This window comes from Prunus persica, chromosome G4 (genome assembly GCF_000346465.2).
Source record: "Prunus persica cultivar Lovell chromosome G4, Prunus_persica_NCBIv2, whole genome shotgun sequence".
Classification (NCBI taxonomy): Eukaryota; Viridiplantae; Streptophyta; class Magnoliopsida; order Rosales; family Rosaceae; genus Prunus; species Prunus persica.
The window spans coordinates 11,138,069-11,152,429 of record NC_034012.1 but is presented as its reverse complement, the minus strand read 5'-3'; the positions used below and the strand labels follow the sequence as shown (position 1 = coordinate 11,152,429).

The following is a 14,361-nucleotide window of genomic DNA, read 5'->3' as shown; positions in this document are numbered from 1 at the left end:
ATAACTTTACTTGCATTATGGACCAACCAACTGTATAACTTTATTTTTATTTTGGCAACCAGGCCGACGTTGTATAACTTGCTTGCATAACATCCTACGACACCGTTTCCCTTGGAAATGCGAAGGTTTTTTTTTTTTTTGGTCAACCGGAAATGCGAAGGTCAACTTCCGCGTGTTCGTATTTGTTAATTTATTAATTTATTGAATTTTTTTATTATCAAACAATCACCTTTCTTATGTGGACTGCATTTCATCACGATTCACCCACAAAATAAAGATCGTCAACGTCACACATCACAATAACATTCTACACCCCATTACTTCTACCAATGATCAGACTCAAAACCCCTAATAACTGTTCATCTCAAAGCACGGTTCAAATCGGACGGTGATATGAAAGTAAAATCATACACTCCAAAACACATGATCATAACCCCCACCACAAATAGGCAACTAACATGTTAAAACCAATCGTCTTCACCGTTCCAACGCGGAGAAACAAATAGGCAGATACAAAGTTTTAGACTCAACTCGGTCTCTCCCAACTCAGTCGCAGCAACGGCCATGGCTTCCATCCACTCCATAGCTCCCCAGAGCTTCCTCCCTCTCCCAAACTCCAAACCCAGAAAACCCACTAATGCTCACCCAAAACCCATCTTAAGCTCCAATCTTTGTAACTCCAAACTCTCAAAGAACCAAACTTTCCTGAGAAACAAACGGAAAGACAGGTGGATTTTGAAGTCTCTGGTTGATCAAGAAGAGTGTGATGTGATCCCAGTTCAGAGCACTGACTGTACGGACCAGCAGGAAGGGATGGCTGTGTGCAGGGTGGAGTGTGAAGGTGTGGAGGGCGAGTTGGCGAGTCAGGTAGGTGGGTTTGGAGCAAGTGAGGGAAGGCTTTCCTTTGAAGGAGCTGGTGGGTTTGGATCTTCTGGGGTTGGAAATGAGAGGGAGAGTGAGGAATTTGAGAGGCTCGTAGATAGGACTATCAATGCCACTATTGTGCTCGCAGCTGGTACTTTTGCTATCACTAAGTTGCTCACTATTGATCAGGATTACTGGCATGTGAGTCAAGCTCTTTAGTATTTAATTGAATTTTTATTTATTTCCATGTGATTTGGTTTTGTTCAGTGTGTGATTCTAGTGTTCTGTCTTCTGTGGCTTGCTGTGTGAGAATTTGAGGTGAAGTTGGTTCTTAGATTAGTTCTGTTCCTTCTTTTTTCTTATTCATTCTGGTTCTTTTAGGTTGCTTATCATTCTCTGGTTAATTAACATTAGCCGCTTTGATAGTGAGCTTTTATCAATTGCCTGCATTGCTTTTTTCTTTGAGTTTGTGCTCTTGGAGTGCGAAGGTCAAGCATTTTCAATTTATTTGGTGGAAGTTGGGCAGGTCGCCTGTCTTATGATAAATGTGTGAAAATGTTCTAATTATAGGGGAATCCTTTGTCATGGATTGATGCTGTATAGTCAAATTTTGAAGTGATGCTGTTGCTGTCTTTATATGATCATTCATGAGGAAGCAAGAGTGAAGAGAAATTTTATAACTTACATGGAAATAATGAAGTGGATGTTGCTTTTGAAGGATTGTGATTATTCAAACTTTGTTAAATCCGATAGGAAACATGATCTGGAAATGTTATGTCAAATCAGGGATGGTTTTGCACTGTAGAATAACAATCACGGGGAGCAACAAGAACATATAATGACAAGGGATGGAAGATGAGATTAGTTAGTTGTTTGTGAGGCTGAAAGAAAAAAACAAAAACAAAAAGACAATAAGAGAATTTGGTGGGGGACTAGGAGATTGCTGCATTTTCTTAAGTTGATAGTGAATAGAACTTGTCACTTATGGTTAGAGTGGTATGAAGCAATATGTTTCGTCCGGTCCAATTAGTTCGTAGTTATATTTAGAAAATTTCATTATAGGTTGCAATTTGTGATTTGAATGTCTTGATTTTATGATTTTCTATGTCTATGTGCACTGCCCTTGTATCAATTTGTCTGCGGGGATTTATGTGTTGGTACTCTTTTCAGGGTTGGACTCTGTATGAGATCCTAAGATATGCACCTCAACACAACTGGAGTGCTTATGAGGAAGCTCTCAAGACTAACCCAGTTTTAGCCAAAATGGTGATTAGTGGTGTGGTGTATTCTGTAGGGGATTGGATTGCACAGGTGTGTTGGTGTTGTGAATTAAAACTATTTGAGTCTTCCAGTTGGTGAAGTTTGTCCTTGACAGTGCATAATGCTTGTCTTATAATTTTTGTAGTGCTTTGAAGGAAAACCTCTATTTGAGTTCGATCGTACACGAATGCTCAGGTCAGGTCTTGTTGGATTTACTCTCCATGGTTCCCTCTCTCACTACTATTACCAGTTTTGCGAGGTAAATTTCTTGTGCAGTTGTTTATTTTTAGAATTTAACATTAAAAAAAAATATTCCTGGGGTTCCTTAACCAACTTAAACTGGTTTCAGGAGCTTATTCCATTCCAAGACTGGTGGGTGGTTCCTGCCAAAGTAGCCTTCGACCAAACAGTATGGGCAGCAATTTGGAACAGCATTTACTTTACCGTTTTGGGATTTTTGCGTTTCGAATCACCCATCGACATTTTTAGTGAACTGAAAGCGACATTCTGGCCCATGCTAACTGTAAGAGAACCCTCTGCCTTTTTATAAGAAAAAGTACCACCTTTTCATGCTCTGTTGACTGTTTAGAGTAAAATTACTGGCAATCTAATTCATTCTCATTTCATGCCCTCTAGCTTGTGGGCAATTGAAAAGCCAGGATCGTCCGGTGTCTTTTATCAATTAGAACTTGAATTGCTAGTTTTATTCGATTTTTGGAGCATGGTTCTGTCACTTTTCAATCAAATAATGTTTGCGCATTCGACTAAGTATTGGCATTTATATTTTGTGTCAGCTGTTTCCTGTCCATGTAGTTTTGAACTTTGTTTTTTCTTGCTGCAATGTAGTATTAACCTTGGCAACCAGTTTTAGACAATAATGTTTGCTTTGCAACTGGTCTTGGCTCAGCAATTAGTGCATACATGGTCCAGCTGAGAAAAACTTTGTCAACACTAACTCTGAAATGTCTTTTCCTTCCTGAACTCCCGAACATCACCTTCCTAAAGTCTAAAAGACACTGTAAGGAAAAGCAGGGCTATTTAGAGAAATAAAAAGTGCTTATTTTTTATGGTCCAGGTCATGTGTCAAAAGTGCTGCTAGCTTTAGCGGTTATATATTCCTTGTTTAAAGTTTGGGTTAAAAGAACATGTAATTATTTGACCATTGACATCTTTCTGGAATGTAATTTCTTATGCAGGCTGGGTGGAAACTTTGGCCATTTGCGCATCTTGTTACCTATGGTGTGATCCCTGTCGAACAAAGGCTCTTATGGGTGGACTGTGTAGAGTTGATCTGGGTGACTATACTGTCAACGTAAGTATTTAATATTGATTATTTGTATTTTTCACTAATGAGCAGAAAAGATTGAAGATCATGACTTTCTTTCCTCCTAAAAGCCAGAGCTAAATAATTACCCTCACAAAAATTATTCATGTTTTTCTTTCTTATTTGGTGCGTATAAAAAAGGGTTTTGTCTGGCAGAACTAAATTGTGCACTGTAGTTGATGTTTTCTTCATATAAAAGTTGGTTTAAGAAGTTTAGTTTAAAAAATCTAACAAATGTGAGGTATATATGATGTCCAAATATGTGGCAGATAAAAGCGTCTACTATATATATTGCTGCTTTTTCTATAGAGTGAATCTGGTTTGGAAGGGTCTGGTCACTCTTTTTGGCCACATTTTGTTTTGCTCTCAATTTCTATAGGAAAAGATTCCACCATGAAATATTTTGGGAAAGCTTAAACTTAGGTATTTGTCAGGCTGTAGCATTTTTTTTTATCATTTCTTGTGTAGGTTTCGTGTCTAACATGGCTCAAAATTTCTGTTTGCCAGCTATTCAAATGAAAAATCAGAAGCAAGGATTTCTGAGGCACCAGTTGAAGCAAATTCCAGTTCTTCAAACACAAGTCCTCTTGAGGTATATACAAACCCTTGTACACTGATTTTATTGAGTATATAAGAGCTGCAGATTACAATTTCTGATGTGCTACAATTTGTCTTCTTCCCCTTCATCAGGAGTAAACAAATCAAGAACAACCAAAAGATCAAAGAGGAATTCTTACATGAAAGAAATGGGCAAGTTAAGGTTTAAAAGATCCACTTCGCGACGTACCGTGACATAAAAGATGAAATGCCTGGCGATGTGGATATATCCCTGGGCTGTCTGATTATGGTATATATATATATACATACTGCACCAATCTCAGGAACATGCTTGTGCACGTTAAAAGTGACACCGTTTCGCCCCATATATATGCATTAAGTCCCTGGTATATAATTTTAGATCATTTAACTAAGTAATTCAACGACCTTAAACAGAAAAAAGAAAAACTAATTAATGTAAAGGTAACAAGATTTGTATAGTTTGGCAAAAGTTGGATACAAATATTCCTGATTCGGATATGCTGTCACGTTTTAGAGGCGTCTTCTGGCTTAGTGGCATTTGTTTTCTGTCACTAGAGTATCAACTGGCACTTAATAATACAACAGGGGATTGTTTAAACAAAATCATTTTAGTTCCTCTGTTCTATTAACAAATTCTAACAAATTAAGAAACTGTTGGAAAAGAAATGCAACAATGCATTCCCAAGTTAATTATCTCCTTAGAAGGCATTTTCAATCATATGGTGATCTGATCTTGTCATCAATCATATTCAAGATTAACTCACCTCATAGGCAAGATTTGTGACTGTTTTTAGAATAAACGCTTATAGGTCATAAAAGAGCTTTCTTAAAAAGCACATTCTAAGGGCCAGTTTGGCATTGCTGTGCTGTGAAAATAATCGCTGTCAAATTTGCTGTGAGAAAAATCAGCTGTGAGAGAAAGTAGTTTGGCGTTTGGTAAAATTTTTGTTAAAAGTGTTATTGGTATTGATTTTACTCATAATCAAAAAATGATTGCCGATTAATCATTAAACCCAGCTCCTTTTTGAAACTGATTCCTGCATAATCAGAAAATGAAAGCACCTCATTAGCTGCTTTCCTTTATAGCTTTCTCTCACAGCAATTTTTAACAATAAGTGATTTTCTCACAGTTTACCAAACGGGTTGGGCTTCCCAAAATTTTTAAAAAATCACTTATCACCCCAAATAAGCAATGTCAAACGGGCACTAAGTATTTTTTCAGTCAAGCAGTTCAATTTTTAATAAAAAATTAATTGCGGTTCTAATAAAAGGGATTATGAACAGAAGTGCTGCTTACGCCCTTAGTGAGAAATCACTAGTGAAACTACCAACCATGTCAAACTTTTGCTCAATCATATTCAACATTGAGCAAACTGGTCTTGTCCTTTGCCTCTGTTCCGCAAATTTTCCCAACGATGTTACCTACCAAGACAGTAGAAAGTCTCCTGATGAAGACCGTTCGATTTCTTGACTGGCTCTGGACTCCATCTTTGGTAAAAGTTGGTTTTCTTACCTCGACCCATAAAAGCGTAAAGCATATTGAACGGTACTGGTAGCATGAGGCGTTGAAGAATCAAGCCAAGCCCAGGACCCAAGCATTTTCAAGGCCGTAGTCAACAAGGTAAATGCGGCCCGGTTGAAACATGAATTTCTACACGTTTATAAAAAATTTGTAGCTCAAGCAATTAAGAGCGATACAAGCAAGTTAATGTTGAAATGGAATCTCAACTAATCCTCAATATATCAAGATGTTGATTATAGAACATCTTTATCTAGGGACGGTACACTAAATGATGAGTTGAAATAGTATAAATAGTCAAACTGTCAAGTCGTACTAGGCAAAACAAAGCAAATTATGATATGTGCAGAGAGAGATGGATAAACAAGAATTTTTCACGGTCAAAATTAAGAACACTGATTGGTGAGTAATATCCTCTAAAGAATAACAACAGAAAGAAATTACAAGCCCAATCTGTTTGAGTACGTACAAAAACATTATATAAAAAATTGCAGCTAGCTCCTTTAATTAAGCCATAGACATGTTAGAGAGCCGACTAGGCGTTGGTTGGAAATTCCACCACCGAAGACTTAAGCTTCGGTTTGGTGTAGATCTCAACGCCCTCCTTAAAACCTCCTTGTTTGCATAGTTCCTCCTCCACTTCTCAGCCCCCGGCACTGCATACCCGTGCCGGCTACAGCGATTCAACCCGGGACGATTCGTGCAGGTGCATGCCTGCACTCGAGGCCTAGGGGATGATGAGGAGGCCATACAACTGTGCCTAAGACCACGATTTGTTCCCTCTGTCTTGCAATGTACACTGAGAGTCTGTAGCCTTTCTCCAATGTTATGTTTGTAGTGGTGAGAGCTCCTTTGCATTTTGTAAAGCCAGGAAGAGAAACAAGTATTGTGCTTTGAATTGAATGTATTGTGATGATACCAAATGACCAAGATGCTTAGCTTTGGAGTGTTCGATGCAAGTTTATATGCTTGCAAATGAGAGCCTATAGTTAAAGGAAGACTTTTTTCTCAGTTCAAAATGGTTGGGCTCTCCGTGTCTTTGACCAATTGAGATATTATATTTCTCTTCGGCTTGGTGACCAATTTGAAGACTTGGTCTAGAAGTTGAGACTTTTATTTATTTTTTAAAATTTTATATTTGTATGCATAGGAGCCGTGACATTTGAATAAGAAATCTTGTCAAGCTTGATGAATGTTCACTGAGACATGTCAAACACCTTTACATGTTTGATTTATGACATATTTGGTCCTGTAAGTTGGGCCTGCCTGGTATGACCAACCTATACTGCCAGCTTAGTACTGTAAGGTTATGTGGTTCTTATTTCTCCAAACTCTTTTCACTAAAATAATATTAGCTCCAATCTTTCCACAAAAGAAAACAATATGGAGCTCCAATCTTTTTCTTCCCTTTTTGGGCATCATTACTCTTTCCATTGCCATTATAATCAACAGTACTATTACGTTCACGCGCTCATGAGCGATTGTTAGCTATTGATGCAAGTGAGTCTCACAATACATTAATTACTGCTATTATAAAAAGAGAATTTTGTATAAATGTCACGTGAACTTATACATCAGTTTCAATTTGTCACTTTAAAGAAAAATTTAAGAGAAATATCATCTTAATTTTTCAGAATCCATGATTTATCTTCTAACTTTAACACCATTCAATTTTACATCTATTTTAAGGATATTTTAGTCTTTCCATATTATCAAGGAAAAAAGCGAGAGAAAAAAAAAAAGACCTCTCTCCCTTTATCCCCTACCCCAAACCCACCCACCCCTAAAACACATCGCATAAGATCCCGCCCTCTCCTCTCTCTCTCTCTCTCTCTCTCTCTCTCTCTCTCTCTCTATATATATATATATATATATATATATTTATTCAACAAAGCCAAGAATGAGCTTGTTTGGTTTAGCCCAGCCCTATATAAATTCCTGGTTCCACCCATGTTTGGTGGGCTGAGGGAATTTGTCTATGGATGGTAGGTGTTCCATGGTAAAGAGAGAAAGAGGAATGGAGAGAGGGAAGGGGGAATGGATTTCAAGGTGGACGGGGTTGGTTGGAGCCGCCGGTGGTGCGCAAGGGATGACAGAATGTGAGAATTTTATTTTTCAATTTTAAATGTTTAAAAGATATACAATTTTTATATAATGAATTTTTCATTTTTAAAATACCATTAAAAATGAAAAAACTAAAATATCCTTAAAATAGATGGAAAATTGATTAGTGTTAAAGTCAGATGACAAATCATAGATTTTGAAAAATTAAGGTAATATTTCTCTTAAATTTTGCTTTAAGATGACAAATTAAAATTGACGTATAAATTCAAGTGATATTTCTTTAAAAAAAATCTCATAAAAAAATGTATGCATGACATAACTTCATACTTGCCAACAATTTCTGTACCATGCATTAAATATAGGGGATTGGGTAACATGGGATTGAATTATTACTTCAGAATCGTTGTCAAATTTTGGGCGATTGCCAAGTTAGACTTTTAGGCCACTTTATGTATAAAGAGAATAATGCATAAAGAAAATGGTTTTATTGTGTGGCTTAAGTGCTGTTATTTTTATCTATCTGTCTTATTTTATCATTCATTTTATCTTTAAAATTTTAAAGACAAATTTACCCCTTTATAAAATGACTACACGCACGCACACCCATATATATATATTTTGGTTCAAAATCCACACCCATCTTCATACCCAACCCACCAAACAAAATGAAATCAACATCTTTCTCTCTATGTGTTCTTCATAAATTAGGACTTAGAAGAAAACCTAAACTTACAAACTCCGGGGAGAAGGGGAGAGGGCGATTGGGGTGGGGATAGGCTAATTGAATAAATTCCTTATAGATTTTTTTTTATTATTGTAATAGCAAATATGGAAATACAATTAAAGGATATTTTAGGAATAATGGTAGGTGAAAAGAAAAGTTTGTATTTATTCAAATTTATATGGTGAGTGGAAAAATAGAACATGAGTGAAAATAACGTCACTCTTTTTATTATGACATAACCTTTTACTATTCAATCATGCTCTAAATATGGTATAGAATTAATTATAGTTGGCCGATCGAGCACCAACTTCATTAATTTGAAGCGACATTCGTTGGTTGGGAGAGGGAAGGCCCTAATCTAGTGACCTTTTTAGTAGGGATGTAGCTTCATTTATCGAATGCTCAAGATTCGGACCAAAGGATCATTTTGGGTTGGTTTGGTATGAGTTTCTGAGGTCTTAATTTGGTTATGGCGTTCTTAAATTTTGGTTTTGGCGTTTTAGGGTTCGAGTTACTCCACTAAACCCAATCCGAATGCTAAAACATGTAAACAAAACAAGGTACATATCATATTCTAAGTCATTAGGTCGATGAAATCCAACAGTTAAATAACAAACATCTTATATGAAAAACAGAGATTAAGTAAACTATAACATTATGCTATTTTCATAAAGTTATTAGATAAGGATATGATACATTTTCTCTATAAACAACAGATTGATTATGTTTATAATTAAATATGTGATCTGAATTGACAGACAGATGATATAACATATTATATTGTAACATAAGAGAATAGTATATATTTTTAACCAAGTTTAAGTTGGTTTCATGCAGATAAACTACAGTAGCATGCTAAGTTGCAACTGAAAATGAAAATCTGAATTAGGTCATTTCGGTTACCACATCAACAAGCTCTACAAACCGAACCAAATAAATTCAGATTGCAAACCTACCTTTTAGCATCAACAGGATCTTCTTTTTGGTAGACAGAGAGGGCCTAGGGCAATTTGAGATCAATCAAGAACTGTCCCACACATTAAATTCAACCAAAACTGGTTTTCTCTCTTTATCTCTCTGATTGATTTATTCAACTTCAATTTGTTTTTTTGTCTTGTATCACGAAAAAAGTCATGAAAATGAAGGCAATAATTAATTTTAATCATACACCTAATCTTTATAGCAACGATATAAGTATTTGCAATTCTAAAACGTAGCAATAGACTTGTAGTTTATGAAGTAGTCAAAAACAGTTTATCCTTACAACTGATGTCCTGTGTTCGATTCTCCTTCCTTTCACTATCGCTTATATTTGTGTTTGGGCCTATTTTTAGGTAAACAATTTGTATAAAAAAGAAAAATGTAATGTAATGTATGTGGCTAGATTTATTTATGGTGGGTTTCTAGGCTTTGGAAAAGCATCTTCCACAAAAGGGATCAAAGAAGAAGATAATAGCGCATTTTCATGATCGCAATATCTATACCAAAATTAAGCAGCAATGATGCGAAATTTAATAAAGTCATTTTGTACTCTTTCCTCAGTGAGGAATGTAATTAAAGGGTATTTAATTTGTGTGGTTTTAAGATAATGATTCCTTTAGATGATTGCAAGAATGGTCCCATGTATGTATAGTCAGCAAAAAAGAAAAGCCATTTGTGAGGGTGAGATGAGGTAGCCTCTTCTTGTCAATTTCTGTGACCTCAAGGTCATGGAATATACTTGCAACGTCTTATCAGTCTAATGAAAGAAAATGACACTCACACTATCTCAAATATCTGCAAAATCTTTTTGGGGATAAAAATAATCAACTTGTAGATTAATTCAAGGTTTTGTCATGCTTGTAGATTAATTCAAAGGTTCAGTTAATTTCTGAGAAAGTCATGCTTTTATCAAAAGCTAAGTTCATGCAAAATTCCATCAACTTCTCATCCCACGAAAAGAACTTCAACTTTCTACGACCAAACTTTTGCTTCTTTAATTATATTATCTTTTTTTTCTGATGGGGTTCTTTTTTAATTTTATATATTATTATTTTCAAATGAGTGATATCATGTCGGTAAGTTTCATATGTTACAAGGGATTGAGTAAAAATGACAACTTCAATTTGATTGGAGATGAAGCATCTTTGGAGCCTGGATAATGAGAGAAATCGATGATTCAAAGGTTAATAGTGATACTTAATTAGTATTTGATTTTTCTCTCAGGACCAATAGTGGAATGACAGATCACCTAGTCTAATCATCACTCCTAAAATACTTTCTTGGAATAAAAAGTACATGGAAGATTAATCGTGAAGTGACTCGCTGGCTCACAAAGAAATTAACACTAATAATCTTATAGATACTGCTTGTCTCATTCACGATAAGGAGATACTTCTCCTTCATGCGAATTACAAAAATAGTTCATTAAAAATATAAATAAAAAATAAAAAAAATTATGCACACATATCACACTATTATTGACAGGTATACATAAACTCTTAGTTACATGGTAAGGAGAGAAGTATTTTCCTAGTCTTATTATCAACAGTGACGATTGATAAAACTTATCTGATGGATAAAGATAAGTATAAAAACAATAATGTGTGATCAAAAAGTGACGGGACCCCAGTTTGTTCGTACTTCAAATTAATGACATGTTTATATTCTCTTCCAACTAATTATTAACTAAGAATCATTTCTTGTAATACTAATTTCCTTTTGATTATTTTGTGTATATATCACTTTAAAATTTAACTCGGAAAATTTGAAAATATATGCATATATATATATATATTCAAGTTCTACAAATCTCGGATTGCTTCCTACTTGAAACATGGGAAAATAATTAAATATATAGAAATATATTTAATTACATACATATATATAGAAATGATTCTACACACACATATATATATAAATGCTCTTATACGGACATCCGAAGTTATTATCGTGTGGACACCATGTATTTTGTACTATCCCTCTTTGATTTCCTGCATATTTATAATAGCATCCACATGATAATAATGTGAGGACATCTGAATAAGAGAATAACTGATATACAGAAATGCTCCTATATGGATATTCAAACATTATTATCACGCAGACACCATGTATTTTGTGCTACCCCTCTCTAATTTCCTGCCCGTTTACAATAGCATCAGCACAATAATAACGCGAGGACATCCGAATAAGAAAATAACTGTGAGTGTATATATATATATATAATATATGTATAGAAAAACATTTGAAAATATGTAAAATTGAAATGATAAAATATAGATAATTTGGAGTTGCCTTTCTGATTACATGTTTTTCTTTTGACAATTTACTCAGAGAGATGAGGAAAGGCAGATAATGACGTATATTTGGGAGGAAAAAGAAAAGAAATCCTTACCTTCTAGGGGTTCATGGTGTTCAATGTGAGAGAAAGCCAAAAACCAAGTAATAGCAAACTAGTTCCTGGCTAGCATATAGTTTATCTGATCACAATAAATTGATCATGGAGTAATTCAAATACATGATAACAAAAATTTAAAAGAAGATTACAATTATTTGTATTCTTTACTTTATATAATATAATTGTGAATAATTCATGTTGTTCTACAAGATGTTCTAATAATATACAAGATCGGAATAAATCCTACAGAAAAATATAAATATAATCAAACTCTTTTATTTTTTCTACAACAAAAGCACCTCATCACCTTTTTTCCCTGTTCTTCTCCTACATATATTAAAAAAAAAAAGAAAAAAAAAAGAGAGAGAGAGCAAAATATATGTATAGAGTTATATATTTGCTATCATGGCCTCACCTGAACTTATAGCACAGCTACCCATTTATGCTCAAAGGAAACTTGCGGCCACTCTCATCTTCATCATCTAGATTCTAGACTGTTTAATCAATTTCCTAACAAACAAAATCTCAATCCCCCAATATTCCAAAATCTATACAAACTAATTAATAACAAGAGTATATCCTTAAATATAACATCATTAGCCTCATGAGCCAATTGATACCTTCAAATTCCGATCACATAACGCATCCGTCGATCGGTCGATAAATCTCCGGTGCTAGCTAGCAAGAAAGCTTTACTTAGCCATAAATAATAGGTGCTATAAATCATCACCATACACCAACCAAACCATCTATCCCAAATTGGACTCAGAAAACCAATTCATCCCAGGAAGCTGATACGGTGTTCGAAATAGGCCATCACCAAGGGATCCTAGCATTGCATGCTGATGCAATGGAGGTGTCTGTGGAAGCTGAGAGAGCAAGTTGGCAATAGAAGTAGAATTGTTATTAGCAGCAACAGAATTATTAGTACCACTGTCCAATTGGTGCAGTTGTACCACCCTCTTGCTTGATGAAGCCCCAGCCGTTTGATCATCCTCCTGATCATTCCAGTACAAGGATGGCACTATAGACCGCTTTAGAGGCAGCTGACTAGTCCCGTTGGACAAAGAGGCCGATCCATCGGTGCTGCTCATTATCCCATCAAAAATAATTTGGTCATTTTCTATGAATGGCGGTCCATAATTTGTGTTAGATTTTGGAAGGTGCAGGTTCATATTCTGGTGATGGCCCACATGACTTATGGATGGTGGCATTAATGGCCCCATCATGTCCTCCATAGAGTCTTCTCTTTCAAGATCCATTGGCCTATGCGAATTGTTCTTCTTGTAAATTCTACACAGCACCCAATCATCAAGCTACACACAGATCCACCATATCAATTCATTTCCAAATCAGATCAGAATAATTTAAACCAACATCCATAAACCAAACCAAAAGCCCAAAAACCAGATTTATTAATTTCACTCAATTGCTTAATTACACACTAACTTACCCTCAATGAGTTCTTCTTGTTGCCCAAGTCACACCCCGGTGGCTTGTTGCTGGTCTTGCTATCAGCCAGCCTATACTCGTGCATAATCCAATTGGTTTTAATTCCTTTTGGGGGCTTCCCTCCGTAGAACACAAGTGCTTTTTTCACACCAACTTTCTGTGTACCTCCAGAAGTCAACACCGGCTTATCAGTCCCTGTTGCCTTCCAATACCCTGACGTCGCTGCTCTATTGGGTCTCGCTCCGTTCGGGTACTTCCGGTCTCTCGGGCTGAAGAAATACCATTCTTGCTCTCCAAACGTAGCCTTAGCTGCACCCAACAAAAAAGAACAAAGAATAAAAAAACCAAGCATAATTTAATATTATTAGTATTAGTCTTTTGTCACAAACTGTAATAATATAATATACACCTGTTATATATAAGAATTTTGATTTCAAGTACCTGGGAGCTCCCAAGGGTCGAACTTATAAAGTTCGATCTCTGCGATGATGGCAACGGGAAGGGGTGCAGAGGTGACCTTTTTCTTGAGATAGTGGACCACTAGCTCCTCGTCGGTCGGGTGGAAGCGAAACCCCGGTGGTAGGTTTGGCTGTGGCGGGGGCTGGGGTTGCTGCTGCTGCTGCTGCTGTGAGGCTGTGGAGGAGTCGGTGCTCTCCATTTTTTGGTTATTGAGAGTTGAGGGTTTTTGGCAGCCAAGCACATATTACAAATCACACCACAAACATATAGAGCTCAAAATTGTTATGGAGGTGGCAGGGGCCTACTTTTATGTATGTGAAGGGCAACGTTCGGCTACAAGTGCCTCCATGAAGGTTTAAACTACACGACAAATGGCAGGGAGCGGCCAAATGGTATTCAGGGGCAGATTAGTCATTTTGATACTGTTTAATTACTGGATTAACCATGGTTTTTCGAGAGGGCCTAATTTTGTGCATGGGATGAGAGCGACCTTGTGGTGGTTAGGGATGGGGGTGATGGGTACCTCATGACGACGTTAACTGGATTGTGGGCCGTTGATGGATTGACATGTGGAATTCCCAATGTGGGAGAGGGCGACACGTATTGCGAGAATGTGGTGGGGCCCACAGACCACACAAAGCAACAAAAAATATATAGGCGGATAAGTCTAGGGGTGGGAATAAGCTTTACGCTTCAGATGTCATGCTTTTGTTGCGCAGAAACCACCAGGTTTGCGA

At 36.3% G+C, this 14,361-nt stretch overlaps 3 protein-coding genes across 3 annotated transcripts; 1 reads left to right on the top strand and 2 right to left on the bottom strand.

The window, feature by feature from the left end:
• On the top strand, positions 466 to 4,525 carry LOC18780973. Its single transcript, XM_007211380.2, has 7 exons — positions 466 to 1,065; positions 2,035 to 2,175; positions 2,270 to 2,383; positions 2,474 to 2,647; positions 3,321 to 3,436; positions 3,956 to 4,040; positions 4,139 to 4,525. Exons 1-7 carry the CDS (start codon positions 565 to 567, stop codon positions 4,142 to 4,144), a joined length of 1,137 nt encoding a protein of 378 aa, XP_007211442.1. The 5' UTR covers positions 466 to 564; the 3' UTR covers positions 4,145 to 4,525.
• Positions 5,901 to 6,718, bottom strand: LOC18778277. Its single transcript, XM_020562723.1, has one exon. The coding sequence runs from the start codon at positions 6,402 to 6,404 to the stop codon at positions 6,054 to 6,056; it is 351 nt and encodes a 116-aa protein (XP_020418312.1). The 5' UTR covers positions 6,405 to 6,718; the 3' UTR covers positions 5,901 to 6,053.
• Positions 11,847 to 13,921, bottom strand: LOC18779686 (NAC transcription factor 56). The gene is made up of 3 exons (XM_007211413.2): positions 13,607 to 13,921; positions 13,167 to 13,474; positions 11,847 to 13,029 (listed from the first exon to the last, which is right to left on the bottom strand). The coding sequence occupies exons 1-3, from the start codon at positions 13,821 to 13,823 to the stop codon at positions 12,463 to 12,465; spliced, it is 1,092 nt and encodes a 363-aa protein (XP_007211475.1). The 5' UTR covers positions 13,824 to 13,921; the 3' UTR covers positions 11,847 to 12,462.

Coding starts and splice junctions, on each gene's coding strand:
- LOC18778277 (XM_020562723.1), bottom strand. CDS start 6,404: ATGCAAAGGAGCTCTCACCACTACAAACATAACATTGGAGAAAGGCTA.
- LOC18780973 (XM_007211380.2), top strand. CDS start 565: ATGGCTTCCATCCACTCCATAGCTCCCCAGAGCTTCCTCCCTCTCCCA. Junction 2,176..2,269: donor TAGGGGATTGGATTGCACAG/GTGTGTTGGTGT, acceptor TAATTTTTGTAG/TGCTTTGAAGGAAAACCTCT. Junction 2,648..3,320: donor CATTCTGGCCCATGCTAACT/GTAAGAGAACCC, acceptor TTTCTTATGCAG/GCTGGGTGGAAACTTTGGCC.
- LOC18779686 (XM_007211413.2), bottom strand. CDS start 13,823: ATGGAGAGCACCGACTCCTCCACAGCCTCACAGCAGCAGCAGCAGCAG. Junction 13,475..13,606: donor CGACCCTTGGGAGCTCCCAG/GTACTTGAAATC, acceptor TGTTGGGTGCAG/CTAAGGCTACGTTTGGAGAG. Junction 13,030..13,166: donor ACAAGAAGAACTCATTGAGG/GTAAGTTAGTGT, acceptor ATCTGTGTGTAG/CTTGATGATTGGGTGCTGTG.